Source organism: Pan troglodytes, chromosome 20, assembly GCF_028858775.2.
Source record: "Pan troglodytes isolate AG18354 chromosome 20, NHGRI_mPanTro3-v2.0_pri, whole genome shotgun sequence".
Lineage (NCBI taxonomy): Eukaryota > Metazoa > Chordata > Mammalia > Primates > Hominidae > Pan > Pan troglodytes.
In genome coordinates, this window is record NC_072418.2 from 36172183 (window position 1) to 36194882 (window position 22700).

The window sequence follows — 22700 nt, forward strand, 5'->3', positions numbered from 1 at the left end:
AAGAAAATAGTAATAATAAAATAAATAAATAAATAGGCCAGGCGTGGTAGCTTACGCCTATAATCCCAGCACTTTGGGAGGCCGAGGCAGGAGGATCAGGAGGTCAGGAGTCTGAGACCAGCCTAACCAACATGGTGAAACCCCGTCTCTACTAAAAATACAAAGATTAGCCGGGCATGGTGGCATGTGCCTGTAATCCCAGCTGTTCAGGAGGCTGAGGCAGGAGAATCACTTGAACCCGGGAGGCAGAGGTTGCAGTGAGCCCAGATCGTGCCACTGCACTCCAGCCTGGAAAACAGAGCAAGACTCTGTCTCAAATAAGTAAGTAAATAAATAAATAAATAATGTAAAAAATAAAAAGGATGAAGAGTAAGAAAAGGACGCGTGGTGTTAAACACACACCAGCCCACCCAAAGACTACCTCCTGAGCATCTTCAGAGGAAAACGGGCTCCTCTCTGTGTAAGTCCCAGCGGGGCATTTCCTGGCCATGTGAGCCATCTGAGTGTCAGTGCTTGGGGCTACAGCTGCGCAGAACCAGACATCTTTAGACATTCTCATGACTCATTGCACTGGTACCCACAGGTCTGTTCTTTTATCTCTGATCCCACTTTGACCAGGAAATTAGAACTGCCGCCGCTGACCCAACAGGACAGCAGCATCTCACCTCCTATTTGTCAACCCCATTGGTGGTCTGTGCAACAAGGACCACCCATGAGCTCCTGTGCTACTAACAAAAGAGCTGGGTGGGAACTTCTGAGCTATGCAAAAGATTAAAATCTCAACTGCAAACAACTGTTTTGTTAAGTCTCATTTTACCATCTGGTTTAGGTCAGCAGGTGCCTGTCCAGGGACCCAGTTCCTCCAAGTAAAATTCAAGTGTCACGTCCTAAGACCTTCTTGTTGACAAAGGAATGTTGGTTTTTGAGGGCAGCCTGACATAACATCCTCTCTTGGGGAATCTGATGAAGTTTGCCAAATTAAATGCAGAAATTATAAGATAATCCTTGAATGAACAAAATTCACTGCAAATAGTAAACTCAACTTTGCAATTTTTTTTTTTTGAGACAGAGTCTCCCTCTGTTGCCTAGGCTGGAGTGCAGTGGCACGATCTCAGCTTACCGCAACCTCCGCCTCCCAGGTTCAAGTGATTCTCCTGCCTCAGCCTCCCTAATAGCTGGGATTACAGGTGCGCACCACCACGCCCTACTAATTTTTTGTATTTTTAGTAGAGATGGAGTTTCAGCAGGTTGGCCAGGCTGGTCTTGAACTCGTGATCTCAGGTGATCCACCTGCCTCGGCTTCCCAAAGTGCTGGGATTACATGCATGAGCCACCGTGCTTGGCCCATTTTGCAATTTTTGTAAAAATAATTCTTAGAAATTACCAGGCCCAGTGGCTCTCACCTGTAATCCCAGCACATTAGGAGGCCAAGGCAGGAGGATCACTTGAGCCCAGGAGTCCAAGACCATCCTGGGCAACATACTGAAACATCCATCTCTACAAAAAAATTTAATTAATTAGCCAGGAGTGGCCGGGCGCTGTGGTTCACGCCTGTAATCCCAGCACTTTGGGAGGCTGAGGCGGAGGGATCACTTGCGGTCAGAAGTTCGAGACCTGCCTGGCCAACATGGTGAAACCCTGTCTCTACTAAAAATGCAAAAAATTAGCTGGACGTAGTGGTGGGCACCTGTGATCCCAGCTACTCCGGAGGCTGAGGCAAGAAAATCTCTTAAACTCAGGAGATGAAGGTTGCAGTGAGCCAAGATCGCACTACTGCACTCCAGCCTGGGCAACAGAGTGAGACTCCATCACACACACACACAAAAAAAGCCAGGAGTGGTAGCACATGCCTGCAGTTCCAGATACTCAGGAAGTTGAGGCAGGAGGATTTCTTGAGCACAAGAGTTCAAGACTGCAGTGAGCCAAGATTACACCACCGTACTCCAGCCTGGGCTACAGAGCAAGATCCTGTCTTATAAAGAAAAAAAAAATTGGCCAGGCGCGATGGCTCACACCTGTAATCCCGGCACTTTGGGAGCCTGAGGTGGGTGGATCACGAGGTCAGGAGATCGAGACCATCCTGGCTAATACGATGAAACCCCGTCTGTACTAAAAATACAAAAAATTAGCCAGGCGTGGTGGCATGCGCCTGTAAGGTCCCAGCTACCCAGGATGCTGAGGCAGGAGGATGGCGTGAACCCGGGAGGTGGAGGTTGCAGTGAGCTGAGATGGCGCCACTGCACTCCAGCCTGAGCGACAGAGTGAGACTTCGTCTCAAAAAAAAAAAAAAAAAAAAATTTAAAATTCTCAGAAATTGAAGCCATTTGGTGCCATGGAGGAACACCAACTAGAGAGGACCACATCAAGTTCAGCAGGCTCAGAGTCCCCTTAGCCACACCCTTTTGGCCCTCACAGTCTCAGTTTTCCCCACTTTACTACATATATATATATATATATTTTTTTTTTTTTTTTTTTTTTTTTTTTTTTTGCGAGATGGAGTCTTGCTCTGTCCCCCAGGCTGGAGTGCAGTGCAGTGGTGTGATCTCAGCTCACTGCAACTTCTGCCTCCTGAGTTCAAGCTATTCTCCTGCCTCAGCCTCCCGAGTAGCTGAGATCTTAGGTGTGTACCACCATGCCTGGCTAATTTTTGTATTTTTAGTCAGGCTAAATTATATTGATCAGGCTAGTCTCGAACTCCTGATCTCAAGTGATCCGCCCGTCTCAGCCTCCCAACATGCTGGGATTACAGGCGTGAGCCACCGCGCCCAGTCTACAATAAATTCTTACACATAGCTGTCATTTCCTGCATCCTTATTCCGTGCCAGGTGCTGTCCTAAGTACACTGCATGCATTAGCTCAGTTCTCCCACAACCTTATGAGGTAGGTACTTTATCATCCCCTTTTTACAGAGAAGGAAGCTGAGCCTCAGAGGTCACCAGCCTCCTAAGTGGCAGAGTCAGGGCTGTCTGATGCTATGCTATATACTATACTGTATTACACTATTCCCTAGTACTTAAAAGGAAAAGTGTTTTGACATATAGGGAGGAAGTGATTGTGGATTAAAAATAAATGAACTACAAGCCTGGGCAACATGGTGAAACTGTATCTTTACAAATGATACAAAAATTAACCAGGTGTGGTGGCACGTGCCTGTAGTCCCAGCTACTTGGGAGGCTGAGGCAGGAGGATTGCTTGAACCTGGGAGGTCGAGGCTGCAGTGAGCCCAGATGGTGCCACTGCACTCTAGCCTGGGGGACAAAGTGAGACTCTGTCTCAAAAAAAATAAAAAATAAAATAAAAATAAAGAATAAATGAATTACAGGATGGCAAATAATACCAAGTACTGGTGAGACTGTGGAATCTCATATATTGCTTATGGGAGTGTAAATTGGGATGACCACACTGGAAAATTGTTTGACATTTGCTACTAAAGAATATATGTGGGCCAGGTGCCGTGGCTCATGCCTGTAATCCCAATACTTTGGGTGGCCGAGGTGGGTGGATCACTTGAGGTCAGGAGTTAAGACCAGCCTGGCCAACATGGTGAAACCCTGTCTCTACAAAAAATACAAAAATTAGCTGAGCATGGAGGTGGACACCTGTAAGCCCAGGTACTCGGGAGGCTGAGGCAGGAGAATCACTTGAACCCGGCAGGCAGAGATTGCAGTGAACCAAGATCATGCCATTGCACTCCAGCCTAGGCAAAAAAAGTGTAACTCCATCTCAAAAAAAAAAAAAGAATATATGCATGCAACTTATGATCCAGAGATTCCAACTCTAGGTAGATACACAACAGAAATGCATACATCTATTTACTATAAAACAGGAATCAGAATATTCACAGCTGCACTATTCAAAATAGCGTGGCCAAGTGCGGTGGCTCACGCCAGTAATCCCAACACTTAGGGAGGCAGAGGTAGGAGGATCGTTTGAGCCCAGGTGTTGAGACCAGCCTGTGCAACATAGTGAGACCCCATCTCTAAAAACCAAAAAAAAAAAAAAAGCCTCTAACTAGAAAGTACCCAAATGCCAATCCACTATAGAACAAATGAGTGTAAATTGTGGTATATTCACACAATAGAAAATTGCACACAGTGAAAATTAACACATTGCTATTATGTGCAACATCATGGATAAATGTCACAAAAATGTTATTGAGCAAAGAAAACTAGGCACAAATACTGTATCATTCCATTTTATTTGTATTTATTTATTTTTTTTCTGAGACTGTGTTTTGCTCTTTCGCCTAGGCTGGATTGAAGTGGCAAGATCTCTGCTCACTGCAACCTCCACTCACCGGGTTCAAGTGATTCCCCTGCCTCAGCCTTCTGAGTAGCTGGGATTACAGGCGCGTGCCACCATGCCTGGCTAATTTTTTGTAATTTTAGTAGAGATGGGGTTTCACCATGTTGGCCAGGCTGGTCCTGAACTCTTGACCTTAGGTGATCCACCTGCTTTGGTCTCCCAAAGTGTTAGGATTATAAGCGTGAGCCACCACCACGCCCAGCCTCCATTTTATATAAAGTACAAAATAGACAAAACTAACCCATTATGGGGTTATTGCTTCTGGGATTCTGGAAATTTTCTATTTCTTGATCTACTTGTTACACAGATATGTTTACTTTGTGAAAATACGCAGAACCAGGCCAGTGTGGTGGTTTGTGCCTGTAATCCCAGCTACTCAGGAGGCTGAGACAGGAGATTGGCTTGAGCTCAGGAGCTGAAGATCAGCCTGGGCAACATAAAGAGACCATTTCTCTACAATTAATAAACAAATTAGCTGGACATGATGGTGCCCGCCTGTAGTCTTAGCTACTTGTGAGGCCGAGTGAGAGGATCACTTGAGGCCAGGAGGTCAAAGCTGCAGTGAGCTGCAATGGCGCTACTATACTACAGCCTGGGCAAGAGTGCAAGACCCTATCTCTTTTTTTTTTTTTTTTTTTTTGAGACGGAGTCTCGCTCTGTCGCCCAGGCTGGAGTGCAGTAGCACCATCTCGGCTCACTGCAACTTCTGCCTCCTAGGTTCAAGCGATTCTCCTGCCTCAGCCTCCCAAGTAGCCCTATCTCTTTAGGGCCAGGCGCGGTGGCTCACGCCTGTAATCCCAGCACTTTGGGAGGCTGAGGCAGGCGGATCACGAGGTCAGGAGATGGAGACCATCCTGGCTAACACGGTGAAACCCCATCTCTACTAAAAATACAAAACATTAGCCAGGCATGGTGGCACATGCCTGTAGTCCCAGCAACCCAGGAGGCTGAGGCAGGAGAATCGCTTGAACCTGGGAGGTGGGGAGGTTGCAGTGGGCTGAGATGGCGCCACTGCACTTCAGCCTGGTTGACAGAGCAAGGCTCCATCTAAAAAAATAAACAAATAAATAAAATAAACAACAAAATTGCATAGAACCATGTGCTCATGATTTATGCACGTTATTTTTTTTTTATTTTCTTAAATTTTAGTCCATGTCCTGCTGAACATACATGTTATATTTTAAAAAGGAAAATAATGGGCTGGGCGCAGTGGCTCACGCCTGTAATCCCAGCACTTTGGGAGGCTGAGGCGGGTGAATCACAAGGTCAGGAGTTTGAGACCAGCCTGGCCAACATGGTGAAACACCGTCTCTACTAAATATACAAAAAATTAGCTGGGTGTGGTGGCAGGCACCTGTAATCCCAGCTACTCGGGAGGCTGAGGCAGGAGAATCGCTTGAACCTGGGAGGCGGAGGTTGCGGTGAGCCAAGATCGCGCCACTGCACTCCAGCCTGGGTGACAGTGCAAGACTCCATCTAAAAAAAAAGGAAAACAATGATAAAAATGAGTGATACTGGCCAGGTGCGGTGGCTCACGCCTGTAATCCCAGCACTTTGGGAGGCTAAGGAGGGCAGATCATTTGAGATCAGTTCAAGACCAGCCTGACCAACATGATGAAACCCCGTCTCTACGAAAAATGCAAAGAAACTAGCCAGGTGTGGTGTCAGGTGCCTGTAATCCCAGCTACTCGGGAGGCTGAGGCAGGAGAATCACTTCAACCCAGGAGGCAGAGGTTGCAGTGAGCCGAGATCGCACCACTGCACTGTAGCCTGTGCAATAGAACAAGACTCGGTCTCAAAAACAACAACAACGAAAAAAACAAAAAAACAAAAAAAAGAGTGATAACTCTTTTCAAAGCATATTGGGTGGGTTTCTGTGCATGTTATGAGTGACCATCACACTGCCAGCACCCATGCATGGACCCAGAGGAAGGAATGACACTGGGCCCAGGTGATTCAGCCCATCTTCCTATCTGCAGTTTCCTCATAAGGTCCTGAGATTTGCACTTTCTTGCATGTCTGAATAAGAAAGAAAGCAAGCCTATATTGGATTATACCCTGCCATAAATATAAATACATAAATAAGAGGCCAGGCACCATGGCTCATACCTGTAATCCCAGTGCTTTGGGAGGCCAAGGCAGGAGTATCACTTGAGCCTTGGTGTTCAAGACCAGCCTGGGCAACACAGCAAGACCCCGTCTCTACAAAAAATAGAAAAATTAGCCAGGCTTGATGGCACATACCTGTATTCCCAGCTATTCAGAAGGCTAGGGTAGTAGGGTTGTTTGAGCCCAGGAGTTCCAGGCTGCATTGCACTCCAGCCTGGGTGACAGACTGAGACCCTGTCTCTAAAAAATAAATAAATAGAACAGAAAGAAAGGAACGGTATGTGGGCTGGGTGTGGTGGCTTATGCTTGAAATCCCAGCACTTTGAGAGTCTGAGGTGGGAGGATCACTGGCACCCAGGAGCTAGAGACCAGCCTGGGCAACACTGCAAAATTGCTTCTTTACAAAAAATACAAGTATTAGCCAGGCATGGTTGTACATATCTGCAGTCCCAGCTACTTGGGAGGCTGGGATGGGAGGACTCCCTGAACCTGGAGAAGTTGAGGCTGCAGTGAGCCATGATCGTGCCACTGCACTCCAGCGACAGAATGAGACCCTGTCTCAAAAAAAAAGAAAAGCAAAGCTATGTGGTGGCCAGGTGCGGCGGCTCATGCCTGTAATCCCAGCACTATGGGAGGCCGAGGAGGGCAGATCACTTGAGGTCAGGAGTTTGAGACCAGCCTGGACAACATGGTGAAACCCTGTCTCCACTGAAAAAACAAAAATTAGCCAGGCGTGGTGGCGCCTGTAATCTCAGCTACTCGGGAGGCTGAGGCAGGAGAATCACTTGAACCCGGGCAGCGGAGGCTGCAGTGAGCCACGATGCCGCCACTCCAGACTGGGTGCTAGAACAAGACCCAGTCTCAAAAATAAAATAAAATGAAATAAAATAAGATAAGATAAACTAAAATAAAATAAAAAAGTTATTGGGTGTTCTTTGCCTATTTTGAAGCTACAAGCTGTAAGAAAATTATGAGTAATATAGAAATAAAATCATGGACTTTGGTGTTTTGTCTGAATATATGAAGTTGTCCCCAATCTTTTTTACTTTCTTTTACTTTTTCTTGTCTTTACTTTTTTTTTTTTCTTGAGACGGAGTTTTGCTCTTGTTGCCCAGGCTGGAGTGCAATGGCATGATCTTGGCTCACTGCAACTTCTGCCTCCTGAGTTCAAGTGATTCTTCTGCCTCAGCCTCCCGAGTAGCTGGGATTACAGGCATGCGCCACCATGCCCAGCTAATTTTGCATTTTTAGTAGAGACAGGGTTTCTCCATGTTTGTCAGGCTGGTCTCAAACTCCTGACCTCAGGTTATCTGCCTGAGTGCTGGGGTTATAGGCGTGAGCCACTGCACCGGGCTTCTTTTACTTTTTCTTTGAGACAGCGTCTCATTCTGTCACCCAGGCTGCAGTGCAGTAGCGCAAATTCTGCTCATTGCAACCTCTGCCTCAGGGGCTCAATTGATTCTCCCATATCAGCCTCTGGAGTAGCTGGGACTACAGACACGCACCACTATGCCTGGCTAATCTTTGTATTTTTTGTAGAGGTAGTTTTGGCATGTTGCCCAGGCTGGTCTTGAACTCCTGGGCTCAAGTGATCCTCCTGACATGACCTCCCAAAGTGCTGGGATTATGGACTTGAGCCACTTCGCCCAAGTTTCTTTACTTACTTTTTTTTTTTTTTTTTTGAGACAGAGTCTTTGTGGCCCAGACTGGAGTGCAGTGGCACAATCTTGACTCACTGCAAATTCTATCTCTCAGGTTCAACCGATTCTCATGCCTCAGCCTCCCAAGTAGCTGGGACTACAGGCATGAGGCACCACACCTGGCCAATTTTTGTACATTTGGTAGAGACAGGGTCTCACCGTGTTGGCCAGGCTGGTCTCAAACTCCTGATCTCAGATGATCCACTTGCCTCGGCCTCCCAAAGTGCTGGGACTACAGGCGTGCGCCACTGCACCCACCCTGATTAAGTATAGTTTACTATGTTTATGTATCCTCAAACATTCCAAAGCTTGAGGATAGCCACCCAGAAACACCAATTCCAAATGTATAGGGTCAACATTCCAAAGGGGAGCCCAGGCACGATGGCTCACGCCTATAATCCCAACACTGTGGGAGCCTGAGGTGGGAGGATCACTTGAGCCCAGGAGTTTGAGACCAGCCTTAGCAACATAGTGAGACCTGGTCTCTACAAAAAATAAAATAATTAGTTGAGCGTTGTCAACTAGTAGTCCCAGCTACTTGGGAGGCTGAGGTGAGAGGAAGGCTGCAGTGAGCCATGATCCTGCCACTGCACTCCAGCCTGGGTGTCAAAATGAGATATTGTCTCAAAAACGAAAGCAAAAACACACACAAAAAAGCATTCCAAAGTGGAGAAGTTACGGTTTCACTTATATAGGCAGAGACATACAATCCTTACAGTGACTTGACTAGCTATAGGATGCTACATTCCAAGGAACATTGCTTTATTACTCTGTGAGGGGTGTACCCGTCTGAGGAAGTCTTATCTCTGCCCTGTTTGGTCTTAGTTATTTCTAGGGTAAAAGGGGCAGAAGGTACAGCTGCTCGCCATGTGATTCATGCTGCATAACCACATTCCTCTCAAGTTTCAGGATCATTTACAATTCCAACAGCAGCTGGGCGTGGTGGCTGGTGCCTGTAGTCCCGTACCAGGGATGTTGAGGCTGGAGGATTGCCTCAGCCCAGTAGTTTCAGGCTGCAGTGAGCTATGATTGCATCACTGCACACCAACCCTGCCTCTAAAAAATAATAATATCAACAATAAAGTTCCAACAGCTTTAAGTTTGAATTATTTAATTCCACAACTCATTTATCAACATATGTTGCAGATAACTCATGGGGAGTTTAAAATACTCATAGTATTGTCACAGGTTATAGGTTTTTCTGATTACCTATTGCTGTTAATGAATTATCCCATATCTTTTTGTTGTTGTTGTTGTTAGAGACAGGGTCTTGCTATGTTGCTCAGGCTGGCCTCTGATTCCTGGGCTCAAGTGATCCTCCTGTTTCACCCTCCCAAGTACTGTCACTAAACCTGGCTAATTGCTTCATATCTTTTTTTTTTTTTTTCCCTTAGAGACAGGGTCTCTATAGACAGAGATCCTCTGTCTAAAGAGGATCTATGAGCAAGGTGGCTCATGCCTATAATCCCAGCACTTTGGGAGGCTGAGGTGGGTGGATCACCTGAGGTCAGAAGTTTGAGACCAGCCTTGCCAACATTGCGAAACCCTGTCTCTACTAAAAAAATACAAAAATTAGCCAGGTGTGGTGGCGCACGCCTGTAGTCCCAGCTACTCAGGAGGCTGAGGCAGGAGAATCGCTTGAACCCAGGAGTTGGAGGTTGCAGTGAGACGAGATCGCACCATTGCACTCCAGCTTGGGCAACAGAGTGAGACTCTGTCTAAAAGAAAATAAACTAAAAAAAAAAAAAAAAAAAGAAAATTACAATTAAATTACAATTACAACTGGAAAGCAGTCGGGAGATTTCCTGAAGAACCTAAAACAGAACTACCATTAGACCCAGCAATCCCATTACTGGGTATATACCCAAAGGAATATAAGTTGTTCTACCATAAAGACAAATGCATGCATATATTCATTGAGGCACTACTCACAATAGCAGAGACATGGAACCAACCTATATAACCACAAACGGTGGACTGGATAAAGAAAATATGGTCCACATACACCATGGAACACTACACAGCCATAAAAAAAGAACAAGACTGGCCAGGCGCGGTGGCTCACGCCTGTAATCCCAGCACTTTGGGAGGCTGAGATGGGAGGATCACGAGGTCAGGAGATCGAGACCATCCTGGTTAACACGGTGAAACCCCACCTCTACTAAAAATACAAAAAATTAGCTGGGCGTGGTGGCAGGCGCCTGTAGTGCCAGCTACTCGGGAGGCTGAGGCAAGAGAATGGCGTGCCTGGGGGACAGAGCAAAACTCCGTCTCAAAAAAAAAAAGAGAAACAACAAGACCATGTCCTTTGCAGCAACATAGATGCAGCTGGAGGCCGTTATCCTAAACAAACTAATGCAGGAACAGAAAACCCAATACTGCATGTTCTCACGTATAAGTGGGAGCTAAACATTGAGCACACATGGACATAAAGAAGGGAATGACAGGGGCCAGGCGCTGTGGCTCACGCCTGTAATCCCAGCACTTTGGAAGGCCGAGGCTGGTGGATCACTTGAGGTCAGGAGTTCAAGACCAGCCTGGCCAACATGGTGAAACCCAGTCTCTACTAAAAATACAAAAAAAAAAAAAAAAAAAAAAATGGCCGGGCGCGGTGGCTCACATCTGTAATCCCAGCACTTTGGGAGGTCAAGGTGGATGGATCACCTGAGGTGGGGAGTTCGAGACCAGCCTGACCAACATGGACAAACCCCGTCTCTACTAAAAAAAAAAATACAAAATTAGCCAGACATAGTGGCGCATGTCTGTAATCCCACCTACGAGGGAGGCTGAGGCAGGAGAATCGCTTGAACCCGGGAGGCGGAGGTTGAGGTGAGCTGAGATCGTGCCATTGCACTCCAGCCTGGTCAACAAGAGTGAAACTGTCTCAAGAAAAAAAAAAAAAAACCACCACAACAACCAACCAAACAAACAAACAAAAATTTAGCAGGGCTTGGTGGGGTGGACGCTTATAATCCTAGCTATCAGGAGGCTGAGGCAGGAGAATCACTTGAATCTGGGAGGCGGAGGTTGCAGTGAGCTGAGATCGCGGCCACTGCACTCCAGCCTGGGCGACAGAGCGAGACTCTGTCTCAAAAAAAAAAAAAAAAAAAAAAAAAGGGAATAACACCAGGGCCTACTTGAGGGTGGACCTACTTGAGGGTGGAAGGTACGAGGAGGGTGAGGATCGGAAAAACTACCTATTGGGTACTATGCTTATTACCTGGGGAGGAAATAATCTGTAACCCAAATCCCTTGCGACATGCAATTTACCTATATAACAAACTTGCACATGTACCCCTGAACCCAAAATAAAAGTAAAAAATAATAATAATAAAAATAAAGCGAAGCCCCACGGGGCGAGCATGAAATCTGGGAGCTCAGCCATTTCCCTGGAGGTGGCTGGGTGGGCGGTGGGAGTGGACGGGGCTGGGCAGTGACTGCTGCCAGGGCAGGGGGCCGGCGCGAGGGACGGGGGTAGGGAGCTGGGCAGGCATCGGTGTCGCCTGGCAGGGAACTGTTGGGTGGCTTCCAGCTTATGCCAGGAGTCTCCTCCTCACCCGCACATCGCGGGGCTAGGATGGGATGTCGTGGCTACCAAATCCTCCGAGGCAATTCCTGCCTGGGACGGCCTACCACAGGATGGGCCTGAGAATCCGGAGCGCAGGCTCGGGCCGCTAGGACACCTTCCCCCGCCCGCGGACCCAGCCTTCCAGCATCACCGGGGTTCGCGGAGGAGAAAGAGGAAAGGCGTTTGGCCTGCCAAGGCCGCCGTAGCGAGGGGGCGGGGCCCGGAAGAGCAGGATGGCGGCGCGGGACAGTGACAGCGAAGAGGATCTGGTCAGCTATGGGACCGGGCTGGAGCCTCTGGAAGAAGGTGCGGGCCGCGTGGGCCGGCGGAGCGTGTGGAAAACAGGCCAAGGGCCCAGGATTCGGGCCACAAAAGCACAAGTCGGTGCTGGACCGTTGTTAGATCGTTCCCAGCGCTGGGAACACGGCGGCGAGGGAGGCGTTAGCCGCGCTCTCGGGGTGCTCACCTTCTGCAGCGACAGAGAGAGATTTACAGGGACGGGAGACACAAGCGTGGCCGAACAAGGGGGCGGCGAGATAGAAACAAGAAAATGACGGAATAGCTAGTGTGAGAGCGGGGGGTGCTCAGGCAGTGTCTTCCCCGAGAGAGGACGTTTGAGCTCAGACTTGAAACCGAGGAAGAAAACAACCATGAGCAAATCTGGAGGGAAAGCATTTCAGGCAGAAGGAACATAAAGTGCAAAGGCCCTGAAGTGGGAGCCAGTTTAGGAAATTGAGGGGCAGGCAGGACGGGTATGGTTGCAGCAGACGACAGCGGGGGAGACAGGTAGAAAAGAATGTCAGAGGGGCTGACAGGGGCTGGATCTTACTTGGTAGGGTAAAGAGTTTGGATCTTGTACTAAGTGCAGGATTAGGGTTAGGGTTAGGGTCATGGGAAATTACACAGGGAGGGATATATATATGATTTTTAGAGACAGGGTTTTGCTCTGTTTCCCAGGCTGGTCTTGAACTCCTGACTTCAAGTGATCCTCTCGCTTCTGCCTCCCAAAGTGCAGGGATTACAGGCTTGAGCCACTGTGCTCCGCCAATTTTTAATGTTATTCTATCTTTGATGTTGAGAATACACTGGTTGGGGATGGGTAAGAGTGAAGCAGGGAGATTAGCAAAAAGAGGTCAGGAGATGATGGTGGCATGGATGGGACAGTTAGCAGTGGTGGTGGTGTGTAGTGGTCTGGGTGGAGATATATTTTGAAAGCAGAGTTGACCATACTTGCTGGTGGAATGTGGGGGTGAGGGGCAAGATGAATCAAGGTTCTCTCCTGTGTTTCTGGTCTGTTCCACTTAATGACTTGACTTGTTCAGCAAGTTATGTATTGAGTGTCCAGTAAGGGCTGTTGGCTGTGCTAGCCCTGTAGGGAAGGCAGAGGAAGAATGGTGGAATCATTGGGCCACAATTTATTTGCAGACCTCCTGTTGGTGGGGGTCCCCTCCCTTTTTTCACCCTGACCACATCCTGCCAAGTTGATTGTACTTCTGGGATATCTCCACTTATGCCCCCTTTATTTCCTACAAACAGTTCTGGTGGAAACTTCTGCTGGATACTGGCCCTTCTTCTACCCTCGGCTTACAAAAGGTTGAGAAAGGGGCCAGGCACAGTGGTTCACACCTGTAATCCCAGCACTCTGGGAGGCTGAGGTGGGAGGATCGCTTGAGGTCAGGAGTTTGAGACCAGCCTGGGCATTGTAGTGAGACTCTGTCTGTAACAAACAAACAAACAAACGAAACAAAAGGCTGAGAAAGGCTAGTCTTCCGAATGCTTTTTATGTGTTTGAAGTCAGCTGTTGCATTTTCTTAAGACATCTCTGTTCTACACTTACTATCCCAAGTTCTTTTTTTGTAGAGACAGGGTCTTGCTGTGTTGACCATGCTGGTTTCAAACTCCTGACCTCAAGCGATGCTCTCACCTTGGCTTCCCAAAGTGCTGGATTGCATACATGAGCCACAGTGCCCAACATTTTTCATTTTAAAAATAGAGATGAGGCCGGGCGTGGTGGCTCACGCCTGTAATCCCAGCACTTTGGGAGGCCGAGGCGGGCAGATCACGAAGTCAGAAGATCCTAACCATCCTGGCTAACACGGTGAAACCCCGTCTCTACTAAAAATACAAAAAAAAAAATTAGCTGGGCGTGGTGGGGGGGCTCCTGTAGTCCCAGCTACTCGGGAGGCTGAGGCGGGAGAATATCATGAGACTGGGAGGCAGAGCTTGCAGTGAGCCAAGATGGCGCCACTGCACTCCAGCCTGGGCGACAGAGCGAGACTCTGTCTCAAAAAAAAAAAAAAAAAAAAAAAAAAAAAATAGAGACGGGATCCTTCTATGTTGCTCAGGCTGGTCTTGAACTCCTGGCCTCAAGTAGTCTTCCCAGCTCAGCTTCTTAAAGTGTTGGAATTATAGGCGTGACTCTCTACGCCTGGCCCCAACCATTTTTTTTTTTTTTTTTTTTTTTGTGACAGAGTCTCGCTCTGTTGTCCAGGCTGGAGTGCAGTGGTGCAATCTCGGCTCACTGCAACCTCCGCCTTCCAGGTTCAAGCGATTCTCCTGCCTCAGCCTCTCAAGTAGCTGGGATTATAGGTACATTCCACTACGCCTGGCTAATTTTTGTATTTTTAGTAGAGACAGGGTTTCGCCATGTTGGCCAGGCTGGTCTTGAAGTCCTTAGGTCAAGCAATCCATCTGCCTTCACCTCCCAAAGTGTTGGAATTACAGGCGTGAGCCATTGCATGTGGCCCCCAACCTTGCTTTTGAAGTAGAAGGAAAGGACATGGATTTGTAGACTTTGTTTTTCTGGACTAAAAACATTCTTTAACTTCTCAGTAATACAAGTTTTTGAGGATTGATTCATTGTCTTCTAAGCACTTTTTTTTGAGAGTTTCCCTCTTGTCACCCAGGCTGGCGTGCAATGGCGCGATCTCGGCTCACTACAACCTCTGCCTCCCAGGTTCAAGGGATTCTCCAGCCTCAGCCTCCCGAGTAGCTGGGATTATAGGTGCCCGCCACCATGCCCGGCTAATTTTTGTATTTTTAGTAGACACAGGGTTTTACCATGTTGGCCAGGCTGGACTCGAACTTCTGACCTCAGGTGATCTGCCTGCCTCGGCCTCCCAAAGTGCTGGGATTACAGGTGTGAGCCACCATGCCCAGCCAGTTTTCTAAGCACTTTGAAATTTAAATGCACTCTGTCTGTATTTTACGATATAACACACTAGACTAATAATTATTTTTACTCCCTGCTTTGAAGTTTTAGTGACAGGTTAGACAGGCATTGGTAGAGGAGAACTCTATTTTAATTAAAGTTGCTGGCCCTGACAGAAAGGTTTACTAGTTAAGAGTTAACCAGGGAGCCTAGTGACGGTGGCTGAACTTTATAGACACATAGGCCTTCTAATCTGGAAAGAAGGGGGCCAGATACTTACCTATTCTTTCCTTAGACACTTCCACTTGGTTCTAGAATTCTTATCTACAGCTCATTCTATACCCAGATTAATTTTAGGGCCAATTTTCTCCTCCTTGATGCTGTGACTCTCACACTTAAAACTAACTGTGGCTTCCCTCACCCCCAGGACATACCATAAACCCTGCAGCACTATGTTCAAGGCCCCCTGCACTGTCCGCCTTTCTGGTTCCATCTTCCGCTCATTCCTTGGCCTCCCGTTAGACTGGACTTTCTCAATACACCTGACCTTGCCCTTTTTTTTTTTTTTTTGAGATGGAGTCTTGCTCTGCCTCCCAGGCTGGAGTGCAGTGGCACGATCTTTGCTCACTGCAACCACCGCCTCCCAGGTTCAAGCGATTCTCCTGCCTCAGCCTCTTGAGTAGCTGAGCTTACAGGCGCGTGCCACCACGCCCGGCTAATTTTTGTATTTTTAGTAGAGGCAGGGTTTGAACTCCTGACCTCAGGTGATCCGCCCGCCTCGGCCTCCCAAAGTGCTGGAATTACAGGCGTGGGCCACTGTGCCCAGCGACTTTGCCCTTTTATCCGTCCTTCTGTTTACTGGTGGGAGTCAGTGGCTCTGTGTCCCTATCTGCAGCTATCAAAATTCTGCTTATTCCTAACGGTGGCTGATGTTGCAGACCTTCTCATTGTCAGAAGTGCTCCAGTACGTGCAGGTCTTCTCTGCTGGGCTCGGAGTGTCCTGAGAACGGGAGCAGAGTTTTGTTCAGTTTTCTATACCCCGGCTCTAGAAGGGCTGCTTGCATGGCAAGGCCCTCATCAACTTTTTGTTTTTGTTTTTGAGACAGTCTTGCTTTATCCCCCAGGCGGGAGTACAGTGGCATGATTATGGCTCACTGCAGCCTTGGCCACCTGGGCTCAAGCGATCCTCCCAGCTCAGCACCCCCCAGCCCCCAGTAACCAGGACTATAGGTGCACACCACCATGCCCGGCTAATTTTAAACATTGCGTCACTATGTTGCCCAGGTTGGTCTCAAACCACTGCTTCTAATGACTCGAACCACTCCTACCTGGGCCTCTCAAAGTGCCGGGATTACAGGTGTGAGCCACTGCACCTGACTCCCCCACCCTTTAAAAAAAATGTAACCATTAGCCAACCAGGGGCTCGTTGAAATTTTGGTCAGGGAATGAGAGGAAGGAACAGTATAGGAAGCATCTCTGGCTTGGAGACAGAGCTGAGATCTAGTTTCACCTTTGTGCTTATTAGCAGTGAGTCTCAGGGAAGTTACTTAATCAGTATCCTTATCAGGGTATGATAAATGAGATGATATGTACTAAAGGAAGGAATTAGTTGTCATTAGTAGCAGTAATTAGGACATGGCCTGGCTAAAATGCCACCCACCTCCTTTCTGGAGTTGTTCCGTCACTGGTTAGAGGTGGTGCCTCCTGCTCAGGAGACCTGTGGGAGTTAGTTGGCCACATTGCTTGGCCCTCATCATCTGCCGCCACAGGTTGCACTCAGTTGTCTGCAGATCTTATCTCCCCTTCGAGATCAGAAGCACCTCAAGAATAGCACCAAGCACTGGCAGCACCTGTTCCCTCTTACCGTAGCCCGGTGGGACAGTTGGCAATGCCTGGAGACCTTTTTGGTTGTCATGCCTGTGGGGCATAAGCTGCTGCTATAGGCCCAGGATGCTGCTGAACATCCTGCAATGTACAGAACATTCCCCTGCAACAAAGAATTCTCCAGCACAAAATATGCTGAGATTGAGAAGCTCTGCCATAGCCAAGAATGATGCCAAGTGCATATATAGTAATGTAGTGTGTGTACTGCATTTCCATGAAATGGTGAACATCTTGGGTTGTGGGACCCAAGTTGTAATTTAGTCCTTTAGAGGGAAAAGACATTGTAGCTGATATTAACTGATTTCCCCCATGGCCAGGGACTGTGCTCAGCTGTTTACGTATGATATTTAATCCTCGTTACCACCCTACAAAGATGGGCTTCTTTATTACCTTGATTTTACAGTTGTGGAGGCTGAGGCTTAGAGTGATGAAGTAACTTGTTCAAGACGACAAATTTTTTTTTTTTTTTGAGACAGAATCTCACTCTGTCACCCAGGCTAGAGTGCAATGGCATGATCTTGGCTCACTGCAACCTCCTCCTCCTAGGTTCAAGCGATTCATCTGCCTCAGCCTCCCGAGTAGTTGGGATTACAGGTGCCTGCCACCATGCCTGGCTAATTTTTTGTATCTTAGTAGAGACGGGGTTTCACCCTGTTGGCCAGGCTGTTCTCAAACTCCTGACCTCAGGTGATCCACCCGCCTCAGCCTCTCAAAGTGCTGGGATTACAGGCATGAGTCATTGCGCCAGGCTGATGACGAATCTTAACAAGTAGTAGAAGGGGATTTGAATTCAGATCTCTAGGTCTTTAAACCTGGGCTCTTGGCTGGGCGTGGTCGCTCATACCTGTAATCCCAGCTACTTGGGAGGCTGAGGCAGGAGAACCACTTGAGCCCAGGAAGCAGAAGTTGCAGTGAGCCAAGATCATGCCACTGCACTCCAGCATGGGTGACAGAGACTGCATCTCAAAAAAAAAAAAAAAAAGTATTTCTTGTGTCTCCCTCTTCTTGTTAAGTACTTTATAGGCATTTAATTTGCCTAACAACTCCATGAAATAACTGTTACCATTAATGCCATTTCTATTTTACAGATAAGTAAATTGAGGCACAGAGAGTCAAGGCTGACCAAAGTCCAGCGCTAGTAAAGGGAGTTGGCTTGAAACTCCACTGTGACTCTCACCCTTAACTCATACCCTTAACCACTGTATAACCTACTTCCTCTTGTGAACTTTTGAAAATAACTTGATTTTTTTTATTTTTTAAAAAAATTTGAATAAATTCAGGATTTGAATTGTAGTTGATAAAACGAGGCAGTAATTTGTGCCATAGTACCTGGGAGTTTAAACCTAAGGAATTGTTAGGCTAGGCCTAAAATGTATTAGATTAAATTCCCTTGCTTGTGTGATGTCTCAACCCAGCCCTTTTAACAAAGTAGGAAAAGGAATAGGTTTAAAGAACACTGTGGAATCAGGAGATTCACAGAAATTAAGGAAACTCTTAGGAGTCAGGGAAAATAGGCAATACCAAAGGAAAAATGCCGGATTCAGGGATGGTGTGAAGTTCTAGAAGAGGTATGGAAGTGTATCTCTCCTTGCCAAGTGCCACCCCAGCTTCTGCGCCCTTCATTTGAAGCCAGGAGATTTCAATTTCATCTGTCGGAACTCTCCTGACATTATAATTTTTTTTTTTTTTTTTTTTTTGGGGGGGAGAAGTCTCGCTGTGTCTCCCAGGCTGGAGTGCAGTGGTGTGATCTCGGCTCACTGCAACCTCCACCTCTCAGGTTCAAGCGATTCTCCTGCCTCAGCCTCCTAAGTAGCTGGGATTACAGACGTCTGCCACCACGCCCGGTTAATTTTTGTATTTGTTAGTAGAGCCGGGATTTTGCCATGTTGACCAGGTTTTGTAATGGAATTTAGTGGGAAAAGAGGGCAATCATTATTACATAAGCTTATAAAATATATTGTTTTCTAGGCTATATAAAGTAGTGAAGTCTAGGAATAACAATTTAAATGATTATATTTGAATTATAAGAAGTAAACAGTTTATGATATTTAAAAAGTGACATTTTCCCTAAATTTGAACCGACCATCTCCTCTCTTTTTCTTAAAAAACTTTTTTTTTTTTTTTTAGGTGAAAGACCAAAGAAACCAATCCCTCTTCAGGATCAGACTGTCAGAGATGAAAAAGGAAGGTATAAACGATTCCACGGGGCCTTTAGCGGAGGTTTCTCTGCTGGATACTTCAATACTGTTGGCTCAAAAGAAGGTATGATTTTCCTAATTGTAGCTATTATACCATTAAAGCAAATGATCAAAATATTGATTCTCCCTCACCCTTGCTTTTTTTTTTTTTTAATTTTGAGACAGAGTCTCGCTCTGTCGCCCAGGCTGGAGTGCTGTTGTGTGATCTTGGCTTACTGCAACCTCCGCCTCCTAGGTTAAGCGATTCTCCTGCCTCAGCCTTCCAATTAGCTGGGATTACAGGCGCATGCCACTACGCCTGGCTAATTTAAAAAAAAATACTTTTAGTAGAGACAGGAGTTTCACCATGTTGGCCAGGCTGGTCTCAAAGTCTTGACCTTGAGTGATCTGCCCACCTTGGCCTCCAAAAGTGCTGGGATTGCAGGTGTGAGCCACTGCACCCGGCCACCTTTGCTTTTTTTTTTTTTGCGATGGAGTCTTGCACTGTTGCCCAGGCTGGAGGGCAGTGGTGTGATCTTGGCTCACTGCAACCTCCGCCTCCCGGGTTCAAGCGATTCTCCTGCCTCAGCCTCCCGAGTAGGTGGAATTACAGGCGCCTGCCACCATGCCCAGCTAATTTTTTTGTATTTTTATAGAGACAGGGTTTCACTATGTTGGCCAGTGTGGTCTCTAACTCCTGGCCTCAAGTGATCCGCCTGTCTTGGCCTCCCAAAGTGCTGGGATTACAGGTGTGAGCCACTGCGCTCAGCTTTCTCTGAACATACACTGTAATCTCTTGTGTTCTTTGGATATTTGGATGTTTCCAGAGTCAACTTGTATCTTGTTCATTGATTGCAACCTTATGGTTAAAGAGTTTTCTTTCACTTTGTAAAAAAATGCATACCTCCTAATCAGATGATTAAATGATGATAATGACTTTGGTTTTTATTGTGTCTTGCCATTCACGAAATACTCTTAAACAGAGTCTTTCAGTTAATCATTGACTGTCTCTCGTGACTCAGTGAGTGAAGAGGGCAGGTGTCACAGGGATCTTGCAGATGACGCCACCAAGGGTCAGAGAGGTTAAGGAGCCAGCATGGCGTTAGTGCTGAGGGAAGAGTCACCAGGTGCCCTCTTCAGACACTGGGGACCACAGCAAGACTGGCTCCTCAGTGCTCTCTACCTGGGGAAAAGTCAGTTAAATCTTTTATGTTATGTACTTTTATAAATGCCAAGTTGTTTAAAGTATTGTATGTTTTAAGATATGTTAATCTAGAAGCATTTTTTTGAACTGGAAGAAATGGCTTTCTATATCTCAGTTATGAATGGAAGATGAACTGATTTTATTATATGTGCTGCCAAAGTGAGCACGGAAGATGAACTGATTAATTCACATAGCAATTATCAAGAAAAAGATGGGCTAGATCTTTTATAATTTTTTTTTTTTTTTTTCCTGAGATGTAGTCTCACTCTGTCGCCCAGGCTGGAGTGCAATGGCATGACCTCGGCTCACTTCAACCTCCGCCTCCTGGGTTCAAGCGATTCTCCTGCCTCAGCCTCCTGAGTAGCTAGGACTAGTCCCAGGTGCCCGCCACCACACCCGGCTGATTTTTGTATTTTAGTAGAGATGGGGTTTCACCATGTTGTTCAGGCTGGTCTCGAACTCCTGACCTCAAGTGTTCCACCCGCCTCAGCTTCCCCAAGTGCTGGGATTACAGGCGTGAGCCACCATGCCCGGCCTTACCATTTTATTTAATTAATTGATTTATTTTTTGAGACAGGGTCTCACTCTGTCACCCAGGCTTTAGTGCAGTGGTGCACCTACTGAGAGTAGACCTTCCCCAGATGCCTCAGCTCACAGGGCCCTTGGAGAGAATCAGGAAGGAGGTGCAACCCTCTTAGAGAAAACTAAACAACTTTATGTGCAGAGGTTACAGACATATGTGACCTCCAGAGCATTCCCTGTTTGTGGACGTGGCACATGCTCGGTAACCGTGGTCAGGGAACAAGGCCATTGGTTACAGGATTCCAGTGTCTGTTGAAACTGGGGGACTGGCAGAGCCATTGCCGTTGGACCTGCCAGGTTGAGTCTTTGGCCAGGGTACTGTGAATGTTGCCTGGATTCCTTCTGTTACTCTCTCTTTATCCATTGTGACTGATTAAAACACCTTGACATCATATCTTTACACTTGATCTTAGCCAAAAGGCCTAGAAGCGATGACATCATTTCTTTAGATATGTTAATATGCCAGTGGAGGTTGCTGGTCTCACGTCCTGCATTTTAAGGTGACCTTGCATCTGTCAGCTCAGATCTGCTTGTGTTCATTTCACAGTTTAACTTTCAATGTGTAATTCTATATCTCTTGGTTTCACTTTCTTATGGGGAAACCTTAATGTATCCACTAAGTTTTACATCAGGGGATACAGGGATTAATAAGAAATTTATGTGGAATAATTACGTCTATATAAGCACTGAGATGGGAAGTAGCTAAGAGTTTATAGTTATTGGGAATTTCAAGTCCATACATGTTATTTAATCATTTACTCATAGACCCAAATACTCTCTAGGATTGTAAAGTTCTAAACTCTTTTTTTTCCAGGATGGACACCCTCTACCTTTGTGTCTTCACGACAGAACAGAGCAGACAAATCTGTTCTTGGTCCTGAAGATTTTATGGATGAAGAGGTGCGTGTGCAAAACTTTAATTGCCAATTAGCTGGTGGGACAGGTCTAGTTGGTTGCTGTAAGTGCCTTCTCTCTCCCCAGAAGGTCCAATGTACGATTTCCTCTTTGTTTGTAAGGCTTTATCTTTTAGGTATTTGATGTGCAGTGTCCTGTACATCAGTAGAGTCTTGTTCATTGGAGGAGCATTTTATACTGGGGCCAATTTCTAAAATCAAGAGTGTAAGGGGAAAGTCATATACAGGCAATTTACTTGAAAAGCCTTGTGGCTGGGCGCGGTGGCTCACGCCTGTAATCCCAGCACTTTGGGAGGCCGAGACAGGCGGATCACGAGGTCAGGAGATCAAGACCATCCTGGCTAACACGGTGAAAACCCGTCTCTACTAAACAAAATACAAAAAATTAGCCGGGTGTGGTGGCGGGCCCCTGTAGTCCCAGCTACTCGGGAGGCTGAGGCAGGAGAATGGCGTGAACCCAGGAGGCAGAGCTTGCAGTGAGCTGAGATTGCGCCACTGCACTCCAGCCTGGGCGACAGAGCAGACTCCGTCTCAAGAAAAAAAAAAAAAAAAAAAAAAGCCTCCATTGCCTCAAAAGCTCAGTATCCATGGTGCTGGGTCTGCAGCTTTCCACAGTAACTCTCAGGCACACTGCAGTAAAGAACTGTGAGTGACTGCACTAAAATTAAACTTCTGCTACCTTAAAACCTGGTCGCGGATTCACCCTTGATAAAGATTAAATAGGGAGGGAGAGCATCAGGAAGAATAGCTAATGCATGCTGGGCTTAATACCTAGGTGATGGGTTGATCTGTGCAGCAAACCTCCATGACACACGTTTACCTGTGTAACAAACCTGCACATCCTGCACATGTACCCTGGAACTTAAAAGTTGAAGGAAAAAAAAAGATTAAAGAAAACATTTATATCAGCATGTGCGAGGCTGCAGGTAAGAGGGAAGGAAGTCTCATTCTTTTTTTGAGTAGCATCATCTAGAAGGAAACATATCTCATGTAGCAAGAAGTCTAGATGTGCTGAGACCCCAGGCTCTCTCTTCTCAGTCTTCTGTTGGCAGCTTGTCCTTATACTACCTCTCCTCATGATTGCAAAATGGCTGTAGTAGTTCCAG

General features: G+C 46.8%; 1 protein-coding gene across 1 annotated transcript in view; it reads left to right on the forward strand.

Moving 5' to 3' along the window:
* The first annotated feature begins 11577 nt into the window (after positions 1-11577).
* GPATCH1 (G-patch domain containing 1) overlaps positions 11578-22700 on the forward strand; it is a 48189-nt gene continuing 37066 nt past the window's right edge. Inside the window, exons 1-3 of the mRNA XM_512571.8 lie at positions 11578-11988; positions 18845-18979; positions 21495-21580. Coding sequence (XP_512571.3) covers positions 11916-11988; positions 18845-18979; positions 21495-21580 — 294 coding nt within the window. The 5' untranslated portion in view covers positions 11578-11915. The remainder of the gene's footprint in view (positions 11989-18844; positions 18980-21494; positions 21581-22700) is intronic.